The sequence below is a fragment of the Littorina saxatilis genome, linkage group LG15, assembly GCF_037325665.1.
Source record: "Littorina saxatilis isolate snail1 linkage group LG15, US_GU_Lsax_2.0, whole genome shotgun sequence".
In the NCBI taxonomy this organism is placed as follows: Eukaryota; Metazoa; Mollusca; class Gastropoda; order Littorinimorpha; family Littorinidae; genus Littorina; species Littorina saxatilis.
Genome location: NC_090259.1, coordinates 48957603 through 48973276, shown reverse-complemented (window position 1 = coordinate 48973276; position 15674 = coordinate 48957603). Strand labels below are relative to the sequence as shown.

The window sequence follows — 15674 nt, the reverse complement described above, 5'->3', positions numbered from 1 at the left end:
AGTATGTAAGAAATGTTACGTCCTTTGTACTGGAAACTTGCATTCTCCCAGTAAGGTCATATATTGTACTACGTTGCAAGCCCCTGGAGCAATTTTTTGATTAGTGCTTTTGTGAACAAGAAACAATTAACAAGTGGCTCTATCCCATCTCCCCCCTTTCCCCTATCCCATCTCCCCCCTTCCCCGTCGCGATATAACCTTTAATGGTTGAAAACGACGTTAAACACCAAATAAAGAAAGAAAGACAGTTTTAGATATTGGTGGGTTTCTTTGTTTTTGTTAATTTCTTACTTGATGTCTTCTCCAGAAGGGTAACCTTCATCAAGTGGTTGTGTACAAGGGTGAGAGGTACAGGGGTGAGAGGTCAGAGATGTTTCACATTGTCTACCAAGTAATCAAGTTTGTGTCTGTCGCAGGATGTGCTGGCCTACGCCGGAGAGACGGGCGACTTCCCCTACCCCATCATTGCGGACGAGAAACGCAACCTGGCCGTACAGCTGGGGATGGTGGACCCTGACGAGAAAGACCAGGCCGGTCTGCCCCTCACCTGCAGAGCTGTACGTTGTTCACCTGTGTATACTTCAACCCTCTTTTTAAGTCCTCTAAAATTCAGAATAAATTTAGTCTTGAAAAGGAGGGAGTCTTATGGGGGAGAAGAGAGTGACCAGACGGCACACTTGGCAACAGACACTTTTCCTGAGGATGAGGGTAGATAAAGTTGTAAAGATGTTCATTACTCAATATTGACGGACTGTGTGATGATATCTTCTGCTATGGTCTGTTGAGACAGTGATATCAAAATCGAGACCGGAGGTCGAGATTTTGATATCACTGTCGAAACAGACCAATAGCAGAAGATATCGTCACACAGTCAGTCAATGTTAGATATATTGCTAATTCTCTGAACATTTTGTATTTACTGTAAAGAAATTACAAAAGTATTTGTCTCAATTTGGCTGTTCCATATCCCTCCCTCTGATTATTATTTCTTTTTGTTCACTCTTTTCTTGTACTTTTCAGTATTTCAAAATGTCTTTTCTTTCAAAAAGTCTTTAGTCACTTGCTCAACTAAATTCTGGGATAATTACATTTTCATATATATTTGTTTGTTTTTAAATGTAGGTGTTTTTGTTTTTGAAGTGGGGAAGCAATAAAGAGGTCGTCGATATCAAAACTGATATCGACGGAAATGTCGTCGATATCACTTTTGCACTGAGCTCAGTTTTGCCCAATTGACCAATGGAAATCCACGTAACATATGAAATAGCAATATTGAATGATAGCGCTTGGCAACAGACACTTTTCCTGAGGATGAGGGTGGATAAAGCTGTAAATATGTTCATTGAATGATAGCGCTTGCTTCAGGGTCGGGTCACACAACTTTTACCTAGAGTCCGGCATTAGCCTTTTACCTTGAGTCGGGCATTAACCTTTTACGTAGAGTCCGGCATTAGCCTTTTACCTAGAGTCTGGCATTAGCCTTTTACCTAGAGTCCGGCATTAGCCTTTTACCTAGAGTCCAGCATTAGCTGTGGATGTTGGTACCGTTAACTACTTTGTATACGCCCACCCCCCCTTATGCACCAAATTTGCACAAAAGTAGGGGGGTGGGCGTTTACTAGGTACTGCACCCTGTGCAGACTCTGTTCCTCGTGAGAAATAGCGGTATTTGATCACTTGGTATGAGAGTGATTATAGGATTTATTTCTGTGCAAAAATGTCTATTTCTTTGTGACACAGACATGTTCGTGTTTGTAGGTGGCAAAAATCTATGTCACTTTTTTGGCTGGTCCCAATGGTGTCTTTTTATTGCAGAGCATACAAATAAAAAAAACGAAGCTAGTTGAGCTTACATAAAAGACCGAATGTGTTCCACATTCATAATGAGACGTGTGTCCACTGTTAACTGAGACATGTATGTGTTCAGGTGTTCGTCATCGGGCCGGACAAGAAACTGAAGCTGTCTATTCTTTACCCGGCCACCACGGGACGCAACTTCGAGTGAGTTTGTTACAGTCTTTTTAAAAACAAAAGTATCTAACATCAGTAGGCCTCAGACTGTGACATGCACAACTGTCAAATACTGGAGAAGGAGAATGTGAAATGTTTGTTTTATCTTGCAGCATGTACTGAAGAGTGTCTTAACTCATTGTCTCCCAGGGACGGATATATCAGGGATGAAAATTCTCCGTTTTTTCCGACTTTTCCGATTATTTTCAATGGGCCATCCGATTTATTTGTGCGATTCCGTTTTTTTGGCTCACGAAGTGTAGCCTATGCGATCGTAACTTTGTCTGTCTGTGCGTTTGTGCGTGTGTTTGTGCATGTGTATGTCTGTGGTAGAAACTTTAACATTTCGTCATTTGAAGACGTCACATTATGGCGTAAGAGGGTTAGACGTCACGCGAAGGAATTACTGAAAGTCTCGGTCATTGTTTTTTGAGCGGGCCGAGACTAGTTGGCAGTCGTGTCGTAGATTGTTGACACTCTCTCTCTCTCTCTCTCTCTCTCTCTCTCTCTCTCTCTCTCTCTCTCTCTCTCTCTCTCTCTCTCTCTCTCTCTCTCTCTCTCTCTCTCTCTCTCTCTCTCTCTCTCTCTCTCTCTCTCTCTCTTTATTTTGCACCCACTGACATTTTTTTTCCCGGGGCAGCATGCCCCTGGACCCCCCCCCCCCCCCCCCTAGTAGTCTGAAAGTGATATAAAATTATATATATATGTTATAGCCCAAGTGGAGAATTCTTCGTTCTAATCTCCTGTTATATTTTCACTATCCCTACACTGCCTGAGATCACATTTGGCCATGTTGAAAACCCCAGAAGAACCCTCGCTATAGATTACAATGAAATTTTGAGCCGATGAAGACACATTTTCTAACTAAGACATTACGGGGTTTCAGCGTGACTTTTTATGTCGAGAAGAAAATCTTGTATCAAAACAAAGTTTTTCAAAATTTGGGTCCGAATCGGAGTATCTGTTAGATGGTAAACCCTACGTCTGATAAAGACCCCCCCCTTTGAGTTTTAAGGGGGGGGGGTTCATTTGGTGTGTGTGTGTTTGTTTGTAGTATATACCCGCCATGTTGAAAACCCCAGAAGAACCCTCGCTATAGATTACAATGAAATTTTGAGCCGATGAAGACACATTTTCTAACTAAGACATTACGGGGTTTCAGCGTGACTTTTTATGTCGAGAAGAAAATCTTGTATCAAAACAAAGTTTTTCAAAATTTGGGTCCGAATCGGAGTGGGGGTTATTTTTTTTAAGTGTATTTATAACAGCAAACAATAACAAACAATAACAAACAATAACACACAATAACACACAATAACACATGTAGAAGGATATCCCAGGGCCCCGTTCAAACGACAGTGAAGAATCTTTTCGAATTGTGTAAACCCGCCCTTCCCTTTCCTTTCCAAGCCGCCGCACGGGACATGTTCCAATTGCTGTAAGAATCGTTCCTGCTAATTCTTTCCCCCTTAAACAAGTTATATGCTTGCACGTTCACCTTTTAAAAGCGGAAACATAACTCCCACTTTGGGGCCTCATATCATCTTCCAGAAACTAATATTCGATTTTATTCCTACGAGAAAAAAAAGTCCGCATTAGCACTATTTTGATTGGCTGTTAAAAATAATAATCATGATATTCCTCCGCGCAGACATATGTGTTATACAATCAAAGCACGCAACAACAACAACAACAACAAACGGGAACACATTTCACACCATCAACACAAAGATGATAAAATCGCAATCAATAAACTGGCGTAACAGGGCCCGCGCCTGTAGGCCTAAGGGGAGGAAATCTCTGACAGGCAGGCGTCTCCGAGAACTGCGAGAACTTTGCAGGGTCAACGACCGCCGGGGGGTTCAAGGACAAGGAGAAGGAATTCGCATCATGCCGCCGCGCTGTACAGAAACTGCACTGCTAATTCTTTCCCCCTTAAACAAGTTATATGCTTGCCGCACGTTCACCTTTTAAAAGCGGAAACATATCTCCCGCTTTGGGGCCTCACATCATCTTCCAGAAACTAATATTCGATCAAATCAGAAATAATGAACGGGAAACATATTCTGTTTTTATCAACGCTGCTACTGCTGTGTGATAATATTTCCAGTTCTTTAGAGAGAGAGAGAGAGAGAGAGAGAGAGAGAGAGAGAGAGAGAGAGAGAGAGAGAGAGAGAGAGAGAGAGAGAGAGTGAGAGAGATAGCTCCTATACGACTAAACTTTTGTTGTTTAGTTGTGTACATCTTTACAACTTCTTCTGGCTCGGAATTGTTACCATTCATTGTGCAATTTTAGTGCGGCAATGCATTGGCATCAGAGAACGAGAGATTGCCCGTTCTTCATTTTTAGTGATGGTAACACTTTTCGAAAACTTGTATCAACACTACGGGTGCGTGCCACAAGGGAAAAACAGCATGATAATATTTCCAGCTCCTATACGACTAAACTTTTGTTGTTTAGTTTTGTACATCTTTACAACTTCTTCTGGCTCGGAATTGTTACCATTCATTGTGCAATTTTAGTGCGGCAATGCATTGGCATCAGAGAACGAGAGATTGCCCGTTCTTCATTTTTAGTGATGGGAACACTTTCCCGGAAAACTTGTATCAACACTACTACCCGAGCCGGCGTGCCACAAGGGAAAAACAGCATAATAATGATATTTCCAGTTCCTTTTTCCACACCGTCAACAGAAACGTATATGTTCTCTCAGAGACTGAGTTGAGAGTGAGTGAGCCGAGAGAGAGACTGGGAGTAATCGATATCTTTTTCCCCGCTTGGGGCATCACAGGTGCGCTGTTTCGTGTGCATTAAGTGTTGTGTTGGGTCGGGGTTTTATCTCACCATTTGTGGCTTTGCTCTTTGTCTCTGTTAATGGGGTCCAACTCGCTCGTTAATTTCACTTCGACAAATCAATATACGGTTTTATTAGTGCACACTACTCAGAGAATAAGAGAGAAAGATCAAATGAAATCAAATCAAATTTTATTTGAGAGACAGAGAGAGACAGACAGAGATAATTTAAGACACGACAAGACATTGCTAACGTAACACGGTTATGGTTCACAGATCATCAACTTTCCTAATGGTGTAATCAAAATGACACAGCGGCACGTGGTGCCTGAGTTGAGAGTGAGCGAGAGAGAGACTGAGAGTAATCGATATCTTTTTCCCCTGGGGCATGACAGGTGCGTGTGCTTTGTTCTTTGTCTCTGTTAATGGGGTCCAACTCGCTCGTTTATTTCACTAAGTCCCTAAATTTGTCTTGTCATTTGATTCTTCTTTTGTTTAGTTATTTTTCATTTTGTCTTATTATTATACTGGGACTTATTTTTTCCACTCCGGTCGTTGGGAGATGTTGTCAGTCTGACGGCCACCAGTCAACCCCACCCTCTCCCGTGGTTATCTGCTTGATATATTAAAATGATTAATGTTGAGGTAAGATCGAGGAGTCCTGTGATTGGTTGATTTGTGTTTTTGGTTATGATTGGTCGGTCGGTTTTCTCTCGGGCGTTTTGATTGGTTGGAACCGAAGCACCGATCATGATTCCTACGAGAAAAAAAAAGTCCGCATTAGCACTATTTTGATTGGCTGCTAATAATAGGCAGGCGGAGAAGGAAGCTGCGAGAACTTGCAGGGTCAACGACCGCCGGGGGGTTCAAGGACAAGGAGAAGGAATAATTCGCATCATGCCGCCGCGCTGTACAGAAACTGCACTGCTAATTCTTTCCCCCTTAAAAACAAGTTATATGCTTGCCGCACGTTCACCTTTTAAAAGCGGAAACATATCTCCCACTTTGGGGCCTCACATCATCTTCCAGAAACTAATATTCGATCAAATCAGAAATAATGAACGGGAAACATATTCTGTTTTTATCAACGCTGCTACTGCTGTGTGATAATATTTCCAGTTCTTTAGAGAGAGAGAGAGAGAGAGAGAATGAGAGAGAGAGAGCTCCTATACGACTAAACTTCACATTTCACATTATCAACACAAAGATGATAAAATCGCAATCAATAAACTGGCGTACACAGGGCCCGCGCGCCTGTAAGGGGAGAAAATCTCTGACAGGCGGAGAAGGAAGCTGCGAGAACTCTGCAGGGTCAACGACCGCCCGCGGGGGTTCAAGGACAAGGAGAAGGAATTCGCGGCATCATGCCGCCGCGCTGTACAGAAACTGCTGCACTTATACAGTTCATAAGCCGTCTTTTCTCCAACCAAAAAGGAAAATTCGTATGAAAGAATATTTTCCCCCTTTCTTTTCAGATCAACAGACACGATGCTCAGTTAACGTTGTGCGAGAGAGAATAGCCGCAAACATTCGTACCACCAAAGCAAACCGAAAAACAAAAGCACAACAGATGAGATGTTTAAACTTAATGCTTTTAGCCACGGGTTTGAGTTTAAAAAAAAAAAGTCACTACAAACACATAACACTAAGACTTTTTGTTGTTACAATTCTTTCGGAAGCGAGTTTTGGGACTATAAAAAAAAAGTAGTTCTCATTTGGCCAGAATCCTATATTTTATAAGTACTTTTTTTTTAGCAAAGTGCTCAAAAGTCACTAACACCACCACCTCCACTACTAACACAAAGACTCATTGTTGAAATTCTTTCGGAAGCGAGTTTTGGGGGGGCCAAATAAACAGAAGTTCTCTTTTGTCAGAAGCATATATCCTTGCACAGCACTTTTTTGTGTGTGGATCATCGTACTTAAATGTCCTGACATAATATCAACGCAGAAATGACGGTGAAAGGTTCCCCCTTTCTTTCTTTCTTCTCAATTCTGAATTTTCTTTTTTCTTTGTGGGTAATTTCGTTTCAAATTGTGTGAAGTTTTTGTTTGTTTCCTTCCTTGTCATTCTTGGAGTGTGTGTTTGATTTCGAGTCTAAAAATAAAGAATAAACAGAAGTTCTCTTTTGTCAGAAGCATATATCCTTGCACAGCACTTTTTTTTATGTGTGGATCATCGTACTTAAATGTCCTGACAGAGAGCGAGTGAGAGAGAGAAACTGGAAGTAAAGGATTTCTTTTTTGGGTGCCGCATCACAGGTGTGCTGTTTCGTGTGCATTAAGTTTTGTGCTGGGTCGATATTTATCTCACCATGTGTGGCTTTGAGTTGAGAGCGAGTGAGAGAGAGAAACTGGAAGTAAAGGATTTCTTTTTTGGGTGCCGCATCACAGGTGTGCTGTTTCGTGTGCATTAAGTTTTGTGCTGGGTCGATATTTATCTCACCATGTGTGGCTTTGAGTTGAGAGCGAGTGAGAGAGAGAAACTGGAAGTAAAGGATTTCTTTTTTGGGTGCCGCATCACAGGTGTGCTGTTTCGTGTGCATTAAGTTTTGTGCTGGGTCGATATGGATCATCGTACTTAAATGTCCTGACATAATATCAACGCAGAAATGACGGTGAAAGGTTCCCCGTTTTTCTTTCTTTCTTCTCAATTCTGAATTCTTTGGGTAATTCCGTTTCAAATTGTGTGAAGTTTGTTTGTTTCCTTCCTTGTCATTCTTGGAGTGTGTGTTTGATTTCGAGTCTAGACTTTTTTGATTGAGATGACTGATATAATTATGTGGGTAATTGTAGTGAGCGGCGACGAAAAGTTACTCTCTCCCCCAGTATACATTAGTAATGCCCAGACACAACTTCGACACAGAAAGGACGGTGAAAGGTTCCCCGTTTTTCTTTCTTTCTTCTCAATTCTGAATTCTTTGGGTAATTCCGTTTCAAATTGTGTGAAGTTTGTTTGTTTCCTTCCTTGTCATTCTTGGAGTGTGTGTTTGATTTCGAGTCTAGAAATAAAGTTGTACATTATAATTTATGATGGGAGTGAGAGTATAGTTGTTCTTCGTCTTCTTCTTCTTAAAACTTTTTTGATTGAGATGACTGATATAATTATGTGGGTAATTGTAGTGAGCGGCGACGAAAAGTTACTCTCTCCCCCAGTATACATTAGTAATGCCCAGACACAACTTCGACGCAGAAAGGACGGTGAAAGGTTCCCCGTTTTTCTTTCTTTCTTCTCAATTCTGAATTCTTTGGGTAATTCCGTTTCAAATTGTGTGAAGTTTGTTTGTTTCCTTCCTTGTCATTCTTGGAGTGTGTGTTTGATTTCGAGTCTAGAAATAAAGTTGTACATTATAATTTATGATGGGAGTGAGAGTATAGTTGTTCTTCGTCTTCTTCTTCTTAAAACTTTTTTGATTGAGATGACTGATATAATTATGTGGGTAATTGTAGTGAGCGGCGACGAAAAGTTACTCTCTCCCCCAGTATACATTAGTAATGCCCAGACACAACTTCGACACAGAAAGGACGGTGAAAGGTTCCCCGTTTTTCTTTCTTTCTTCTCAATTCTGAATTCTTTGGGTAATTCCGTTTCAAATTGTGTGAAGTTTGTTTGTTTCCTTCCTTGTCATTCTTGGAGTGTGTGTTTGATTTCGAGTCTAGAAATAAAGTTGTACATTATAATTTATGATGGGAGTGAGAGTATAGTTGTTCTTCGTCTTCTTCTTCTTAAAACTTTTTTGATTGAGATGACTGATATAATTATGTGGGTAATTGTAGTGAGCGGCGACGAAAAGTTACTCTCTCCCCCAGTATACATTAGTAATGCCCAGACACAACTTCGACGCAGAAATGACGGTGAAAGGTTCCCCGTTTTTCTTTCTTTCTTCTCAATTCTGAATTCTTTGGGTAATTCCGTTTCAAATTGTGTGAAGTTTGTTTGTTTCCTTCCTTGTCATTCTTGGAGTGTGTGTTTGATTTCGAGTCTAAAAATAAAGTTGAACATTATAATTTATAATGCATTCATCAGAGAACGAGAGATTGCCCGTTCTTCATTTTTAGTGATGGGAACACTTTCCGAAAAGGTATCAACACTACTACCCGGTGCGTGCCACAAGGGAAACAGAATAATCCAGCTCCTACGACTAATTTTTTGTTGTTTAGTTTTCAGTGTACATCACATCTTTTGGCTCGGAATTGTTACCATTCATTGTGCAATTTTAGTGGCAATGCATTCATCAGAGAACGAGAGATTGCCCGTTCTTCATTTTTAGTGATGGGAACACTTTCGGAAAAGGTATCAACACTACTACTACCCGGGCCGCGTGTCACAAGGGAAAAACACCATAATAATATTTCCAGTTCCTTTTTCCACACCAACAGAAACGTATGTTCTCAACAATAAATGTTTCTGTTCATAATTGATTAAAATCCTAAAAACACAGTCCTAAACAATACATAATTACCAGATTGAATAAAAGCACACAAATTAAATGCTGTCAAAGCAGACGAGTTGTATCCCTACACAAGACAGACATTTTCTGGGGCTAGGGGAAGACAATAAGACTGGAGTTATCCCCCAGCATAGAAGTCTAAAGACTAACCATACTAACAACGGACAGTGCAGGGGAGATAACAAAAATGGTGATTTAAAAGACTCTCTCTTTGTGAAGTGAGTGTGTATGTGTGCGTGTGTTTGTGTGTGTGCGTGTGTTTGTGTGTGTGCGTGTGTTTGTGAGTGTGCGTGTGTTTGTGTGTTTGTGAGTGTGTTTGTGTGTGTGAGTGTGTGGTGTTACAGGTCGCCAAATCCACAAGATATATACGGCACAATAGCGAAATACATAAACACACACACACACACACGACTAAATAAACACGGCACAATAAGAGAGAGAGAGAGAGAAAGAGAGAGAGTGAGACTAAGAGTGAGTGACTGAGTGACTGAGTGAGACTGAGTGAGAGTGAGTGAGAGAGAGACTGAGAGAGAAAGTGAGAGTGAGTGAGAGAGAGAGAGTGACCATACAACGGGAAGTAACCTACAACCGTATATTTCCTGCGATATATTGTATGTTATGATATTTTGCAATGATGTTTAGCCATAGTTCTTTATACGCGTAGGTGTGCGAGAATATGTAAGCGCAGAGCTTTAAAGATGTTCATGTTATATAGTGCTATATGTTTTATGTAAAATCAATGTCTTGTTTGTATTACTGTTATGTACCACCCCTGAATTTCTCTATGAGATAATAAAGTATTCTTCTTATTCTTCTTATTCTTAAACAGAGCAAGATTTTCCGACAACGGTTGTAGAACTTGGCATCTTTCTGACAGAGACAACACAGAATCACGATGATGTTAAAAAAAAAAAAAAATTCATTCAACAATTCATAAAAAATTATATTTTTTTTATTTCATATCAAAACCACATGGACGATAACAGGCACCACCCATTTGTTACATACATGTGTTTTTTACTCATATGGTCTGGAGTTTTCAACTTGGACTACAACATATGTTTCAATCAGATCTACTTCAGTAAATATCTGAAAACTCTGAAGCAATACGAACAACTCATCCATGAAAATCTCACCATACTCTTCCGCTTCCCGATTGTTTGGATACAACAGAGGTTGAAAATCGATCAATCGTTCCACTCCACGATTGGTATGGAATCTTTTTCAACCTTCTCGGTCAGGTTTAACTCAACCGTGACTTTTTGCCCGAAGTAGTAGCCACAGAGATTGCGTTGGATGATGAGGTAGGATTTCTCGCCTGCCGAACGAATTCTTCCTCATCACCCAAACCACCTCTAAAAAGTAACGGCCGCGAAGTTTATCTCACTAGTACAGACCTCGCGCGGGGGCTGATACTACATACTTTTGAACCAATCGTTGCACGGGATCTGCTGTAGTTCGTGATAGCGAGCCCTATATAGTCGTTCGTGCCGTCCTACCGCAATTAACTCATTCATGCTTCTTCTTTTCCTCCGTTCTCGCTATCAATTCGTTGTCGTTTTTACGCGTAGGACATGACGTGTCATCATCATCAACAGCAACAGAATCAGTTATTGACACGTTTTTCAAGTATTTCAATCAGGCTCAAGTTCCTTGTTTTGTAAATTTGCTGCGCATCAAAAGTTTGTTCATCATTTTTTTTCTCACAATTGTTTGGTTTGCTCTTTGTCGGCTCAACTCGCTCCGTTTTGTTGACTAATTGTTCCTGCTCGCCCCCCTTTTTTTTTTCTCTCTCCCACCACAGAAACACATCCTGGCTTATTGATGCTGCTGCGTCCGGTGCCACAGAGGGAATGAATCACGACCTGCTCTTTTTTTCCGTTTTATTGTCTAGTCGTAGTATGACTCAACTGTTGTTTTGTGTATATTGCAACTTTTGGCTGAAAAGGACTTTCTTTCGTGTGCATCCACGTTTTGTTTTTGTCATTTTTTATCTCACAACTTTTAGCTCAAGTTCTTTGTTTTGTAAATTTGCTGTGCATCAAAAGTTTGTTCATCATTTTTCCTCTCACAATTGTTTGGTTTGCTCTTTGTCTCTGTTAAGGGGCTGAACTCGCTTCGTTTTGTTTGACTCCTTGTTCCAACAAACTAAATTGTGCTCTCCCTTTCCAAGCTGCAACTAATTTTGGCATGTTCTCTCGCTCTAAGAATCGTTCCTGCTCTTCTTTTTTTCTCTCTCTCACCACAGAAACACATTCTGGTTTATTTTCAACGCTGCGTGCTGCGTGCTACAGAGGGAATGAACCATTTCGTTTTGTTTCTTTCTTTTTATTAAACTCTCGCTCTAAGAATTGGCTTTCTTTCGTGTGCATCCACGTTTTGTTTTTGTCATTTTTCATCTCACAACTTTTAGCTCATCATTTTTCCTCTCACAATTGTTTGTTTTGCTCTTTGTCTGTGTTAAGGGAGCTGCTGCTGCGTGCCACAGAGGGAATGAATCATTTCGTTTTGTTGATTTCTTTTTATTAAACTCTCGCTCTAAGAATTGTTCCTGCTCTTCCCTTTTCACTACACTAACAACACAATGACTTTTTGTTTTGAAATTCTGTGAAGCGAGTTGTCCAAATAAAAAGAAGTTCTTCTTTTTGTCAGAATAACATAAATGTCCATATCGTGATACAACACTGTTTTTAGCAGCACGCTAAAAAGTCACCACACAAGACATCGGCACAGAAAAAGAACGGGGAAATTCTGATTTCTTTTTTTTTTCCATTTCTTTAATTTTGTTTCAAATTGTGTGAGGTTTTTTTTCCCTTATCATTCTTGTTTGTGGGTTTGATTTCGAGTCTAAAATAAAGTTGTACATTATAATTTCTTGAGTGAGGAGTTGCTCTTCATCTCGTTCTTCTTTTTAAAACTAGTTGTTTGATATGATGGCTGATGGTTGTATCGGGTGAAAAGTTACAAGTATACATTAATGTCCTGACACAAGACATCAACACAGAAATGACGGAAAAAGGTCCTCCTGATTTCTTATTTCATTTCTTTAATTTTGTTTCAAATTTTTAGGTTTTTCTCCTCAAAAACAGTAAAAGTAAAGGGGTGAGATTCTATAATAGCTGGTGCTCTTGTAAAATTTTACAGAGAAAACGCACGCACGGACTTTTTTCTGGTGTAGTGTTGACAACGCCAAATGGTATTGCAAGGCTGCTGCCGCGAAGCCTGTCAAGCAGGGAATGTATACCGATTTGGATGCCCGATTTCGGATCAAAGTTAAGTTATATGCGCGGCATAAAGAATCTTCTAAAAAATGACGCATGAAAACACTTTGGTCAATTTGTTTAAAAATCCACGCGAACGCAGAGCAGACTCAACCGGCACCATAGAAGGGCGAGCGTCAGACTCACCCGGAACAAACAAAAAAAAAAGGGTAGACAACAAACAACACACACAATCATCGTTTGGGTTTTGGAGATGGACGTTGCGTCGTCGCGAGTATTACAGTTCGTTTTGTCCAACGTTTGAGAGTATTTTGCGAAACACTGATTTTGGTGAGGTTTCTTGTAACTTATTAGTAGATGAGTTTCTCCTTTCTGGCGAATAGACTTTGTTCGTTTCAAGTACGCCTTTGTTGTAGGTCACAACGCACAGTCTTCGATCATAGTGAAGTTGCAATACTACAAGCTCGTCAAAGAGATGAATTAATGTAGTCAGTTTCAGAGTAATTTGTTGTAGGGATAAGAACTTTGCCGGAGACCACTTTTGTAAAAACTGAACGACCCGCCGCCGTAGGTTATTACTGTTTAGTCGTTCCCGCTGCCAATAATTACGAAGAAGTTTTTGCTTCATTTTCTCTCCTCCCTTCCCCCTTTTCGGAAAGTGTCATAAATAGCTAGTATGGGGGAGGACTGAGTCAGTCAGTTCTGCTGCCGGGCCTCTTATAATACTGCTGATCATCACGTGGTGTCCTTGTTTCTTGTGTTTTTTGTTTTTTTTTTTTAAATGGAAGGGAATCGGCCGGTGTATTGCCGCTTTCATCATCGCCCGGGATGAGCAGTTAGACCTACACACTATAACCCAACAACCCTATTTTGAAGTTTTACATTCAGAATTCGGTTATTCTCAAGAACACGTGCTCGCTGCAGCTAGACGCTACCTCCAAAACAACGAAACCATTGACATACAAACGTTAATGTTAGCTGTCGAAGCAACAAACCAAGAAGACAATGCTGCGGACAGCGAGACTCTGCCGCCGTCATCACAGCGAATTTCTACAAATAAAGATGTTTCTACTGCAGAAAATAAAGTCTGCTCTACGACAAACGAGCCACTAATTTCTTCTGATGCCGCCGCACCAAAGTATTTAATGGTCTTGTCAGAAAACAAACGTTTGAAGCGAGGAGAACTTTGTCAGTGTTGTTTTAGAAAATCCCGATCTCTAACTTTTCTTCCCTGTGGACATTTTCATTATTGTGTGGAGTGCGGCAATAACTTTTCGTGTTGTCCTTTGTGTAAGAAAACCATTTTGGCGGATGTAAAAACCTTTCTCATATAAACACACACACACACGCGCGCAGAGAGAGAACTGTTGATATCACCGTTATGAGAACTGTGGTTGCCCACCTTTGACCACATGTACAGCCCGAGAGAGAGGTTACTTTCATTGGATCACGCGGGGCAGAGAATTAGCGGAGAATTAGTTTGTGTTGCTGCTTATACACATAATAAGAAAAATTGTGTGTGTTTTTTAGCTACTCTTTTTTTTTAAATCTGTTTGGTGTCCAACGAATATCTATTCTTTACACACACACACACACACACACACACACACACAAAGACGAGACATTACTGTTTTTTAAGACTATGTTATAGCCCAAGTGGAGAATTCTTCGTTCTAATCTCCTGTTATATTTTCACTATCCCTACACTGCCTGAGATCACATTTGGCCATGTTGAAAACCCCAGAAGAACCCTCGCTATAGATTACAATGAAATTTTGAGCCGATGAAGACACATTTTCTAACTAAGACATTACGGGGTTTCAGCGTGACTTTTTATGTCGAGAAGAAAATCTTGTATCAAAACAAAGTTTTTCAAAATTTGGGTCCGAATCGGAGTATCACCGTCCCGAAATCTGACAACAAAAAAAGCAAAATGAAGAGGAGGGGGGGAAAAAACACAATCCAAGCGGAAAAACACCATCATCAAAGTTATTACACGGTCAAATCTGACTTAAAAAAAAAAAAAACAAGAGAAGGAAAAAACCACCAACCCAACAAAGTCGAAGACGGGTAGACACACATCACAAGCTTCCACAACAACAACAACAAAAAAAGAAGATATAGACTTCTACGAAATAGAAGCTGAAATAATATGCACACACACACACACACACGACCGCCTCAATAACGAGTCCGGGAAGGTTATTCGTAGTAACACGTCACCTTTCTTTTTTCTCGAACAACTCTCGGTCAGGCTACTATACTACTACTACTACTACTACTACTACTACTACTACTACTACTACTACTACTACTACATCTCAATATCATGGATGTTTTTTTTAGTTGTTTTTCATACGAACACGATTGAGCGAAAGTTTGTTATCCTCATTTCTAAAAGGACAATGTAATGTAAAAGAAAGCCAGTCGGGACAGTGGTCACACGCCTTCCTTCACTAACCAGGCAGAAGAAATGAATGTTGTTATTATTTTAGAATTGTAAGGTGTGGATGAGAGTAAATTTCCTTTATTTTTAAAATGTGATGGTGTATCACAAGCATTATTATTGTGGTTTGGAGATGCTTACACATGATATAGTCACACAGAACACTTTACAATATAAGAAAAAACAACATAAAAGCAAACTCTCACTGCCACGCGTCACACATCCGTACAATGATATTAACTATAACTCAAATAGTTGATATGACAAAGTTTTTTTTTTTTTTAAACGAACATAATGCACAAAACATATTGCCTGGTGCGTGTGTGTTTATATGTATGTATAGCATGTTTTTGTGTGTGCTGATATGTCTCGCGCGTTGTGGTGCGTATCGTCATGGCTGTTCCGCGGCTGTGTCGTTGAGTTAGTGTGTGAATGTATATGGTGCATGAGTAGGTAGGAGTGGTGATGCCGTTGTGGTGTGTTTTGTTGTCGCGTGGGTGTCTTGGCGATCGGCCACCACCGTGGTGGGCGTGTACCGCAACGAACACACACGAACCGAAAGTACACACACATATAACTGACATCACACAGGTTTAGACTAGAGAGAAAATAACATTTCAAAGACGAGAAAGGAGCTTAAAGCATGGGATACTGTAACACACACAATTCAGGAAAACAATTTAAGAATTTACTTTGAGAGTAATCACAACAAAATATATTCAGATTCTATTTTCCTATCCTATCGTCATACA

The 15674-nt window shown here is 40.3% G+C and overlaps 1 protein-coding gene across 1 annotated transcript in view; it reads left to right on the top strand.

The window, feature by feature from the left end:
* Positions 1-15674, top strand: part of LOC138949526 (peroxiredoxin-6-like) — a 36333-nt gene that overhangs the window by 6670 nt on the left and 13989 nt on the right. The window contains exons 3-4 of the mRNA XM_070321368.1: positions 417-557; positions 1928-2001. Of these exons, the coding sequence (XP_070177469.1) occupies positions 417-557; positions 1928-2001 (215 nt within the window). The remainder of the gene's footprint in view (positions 1-416; positions 558-1927; positions 2002-15674) is intronic.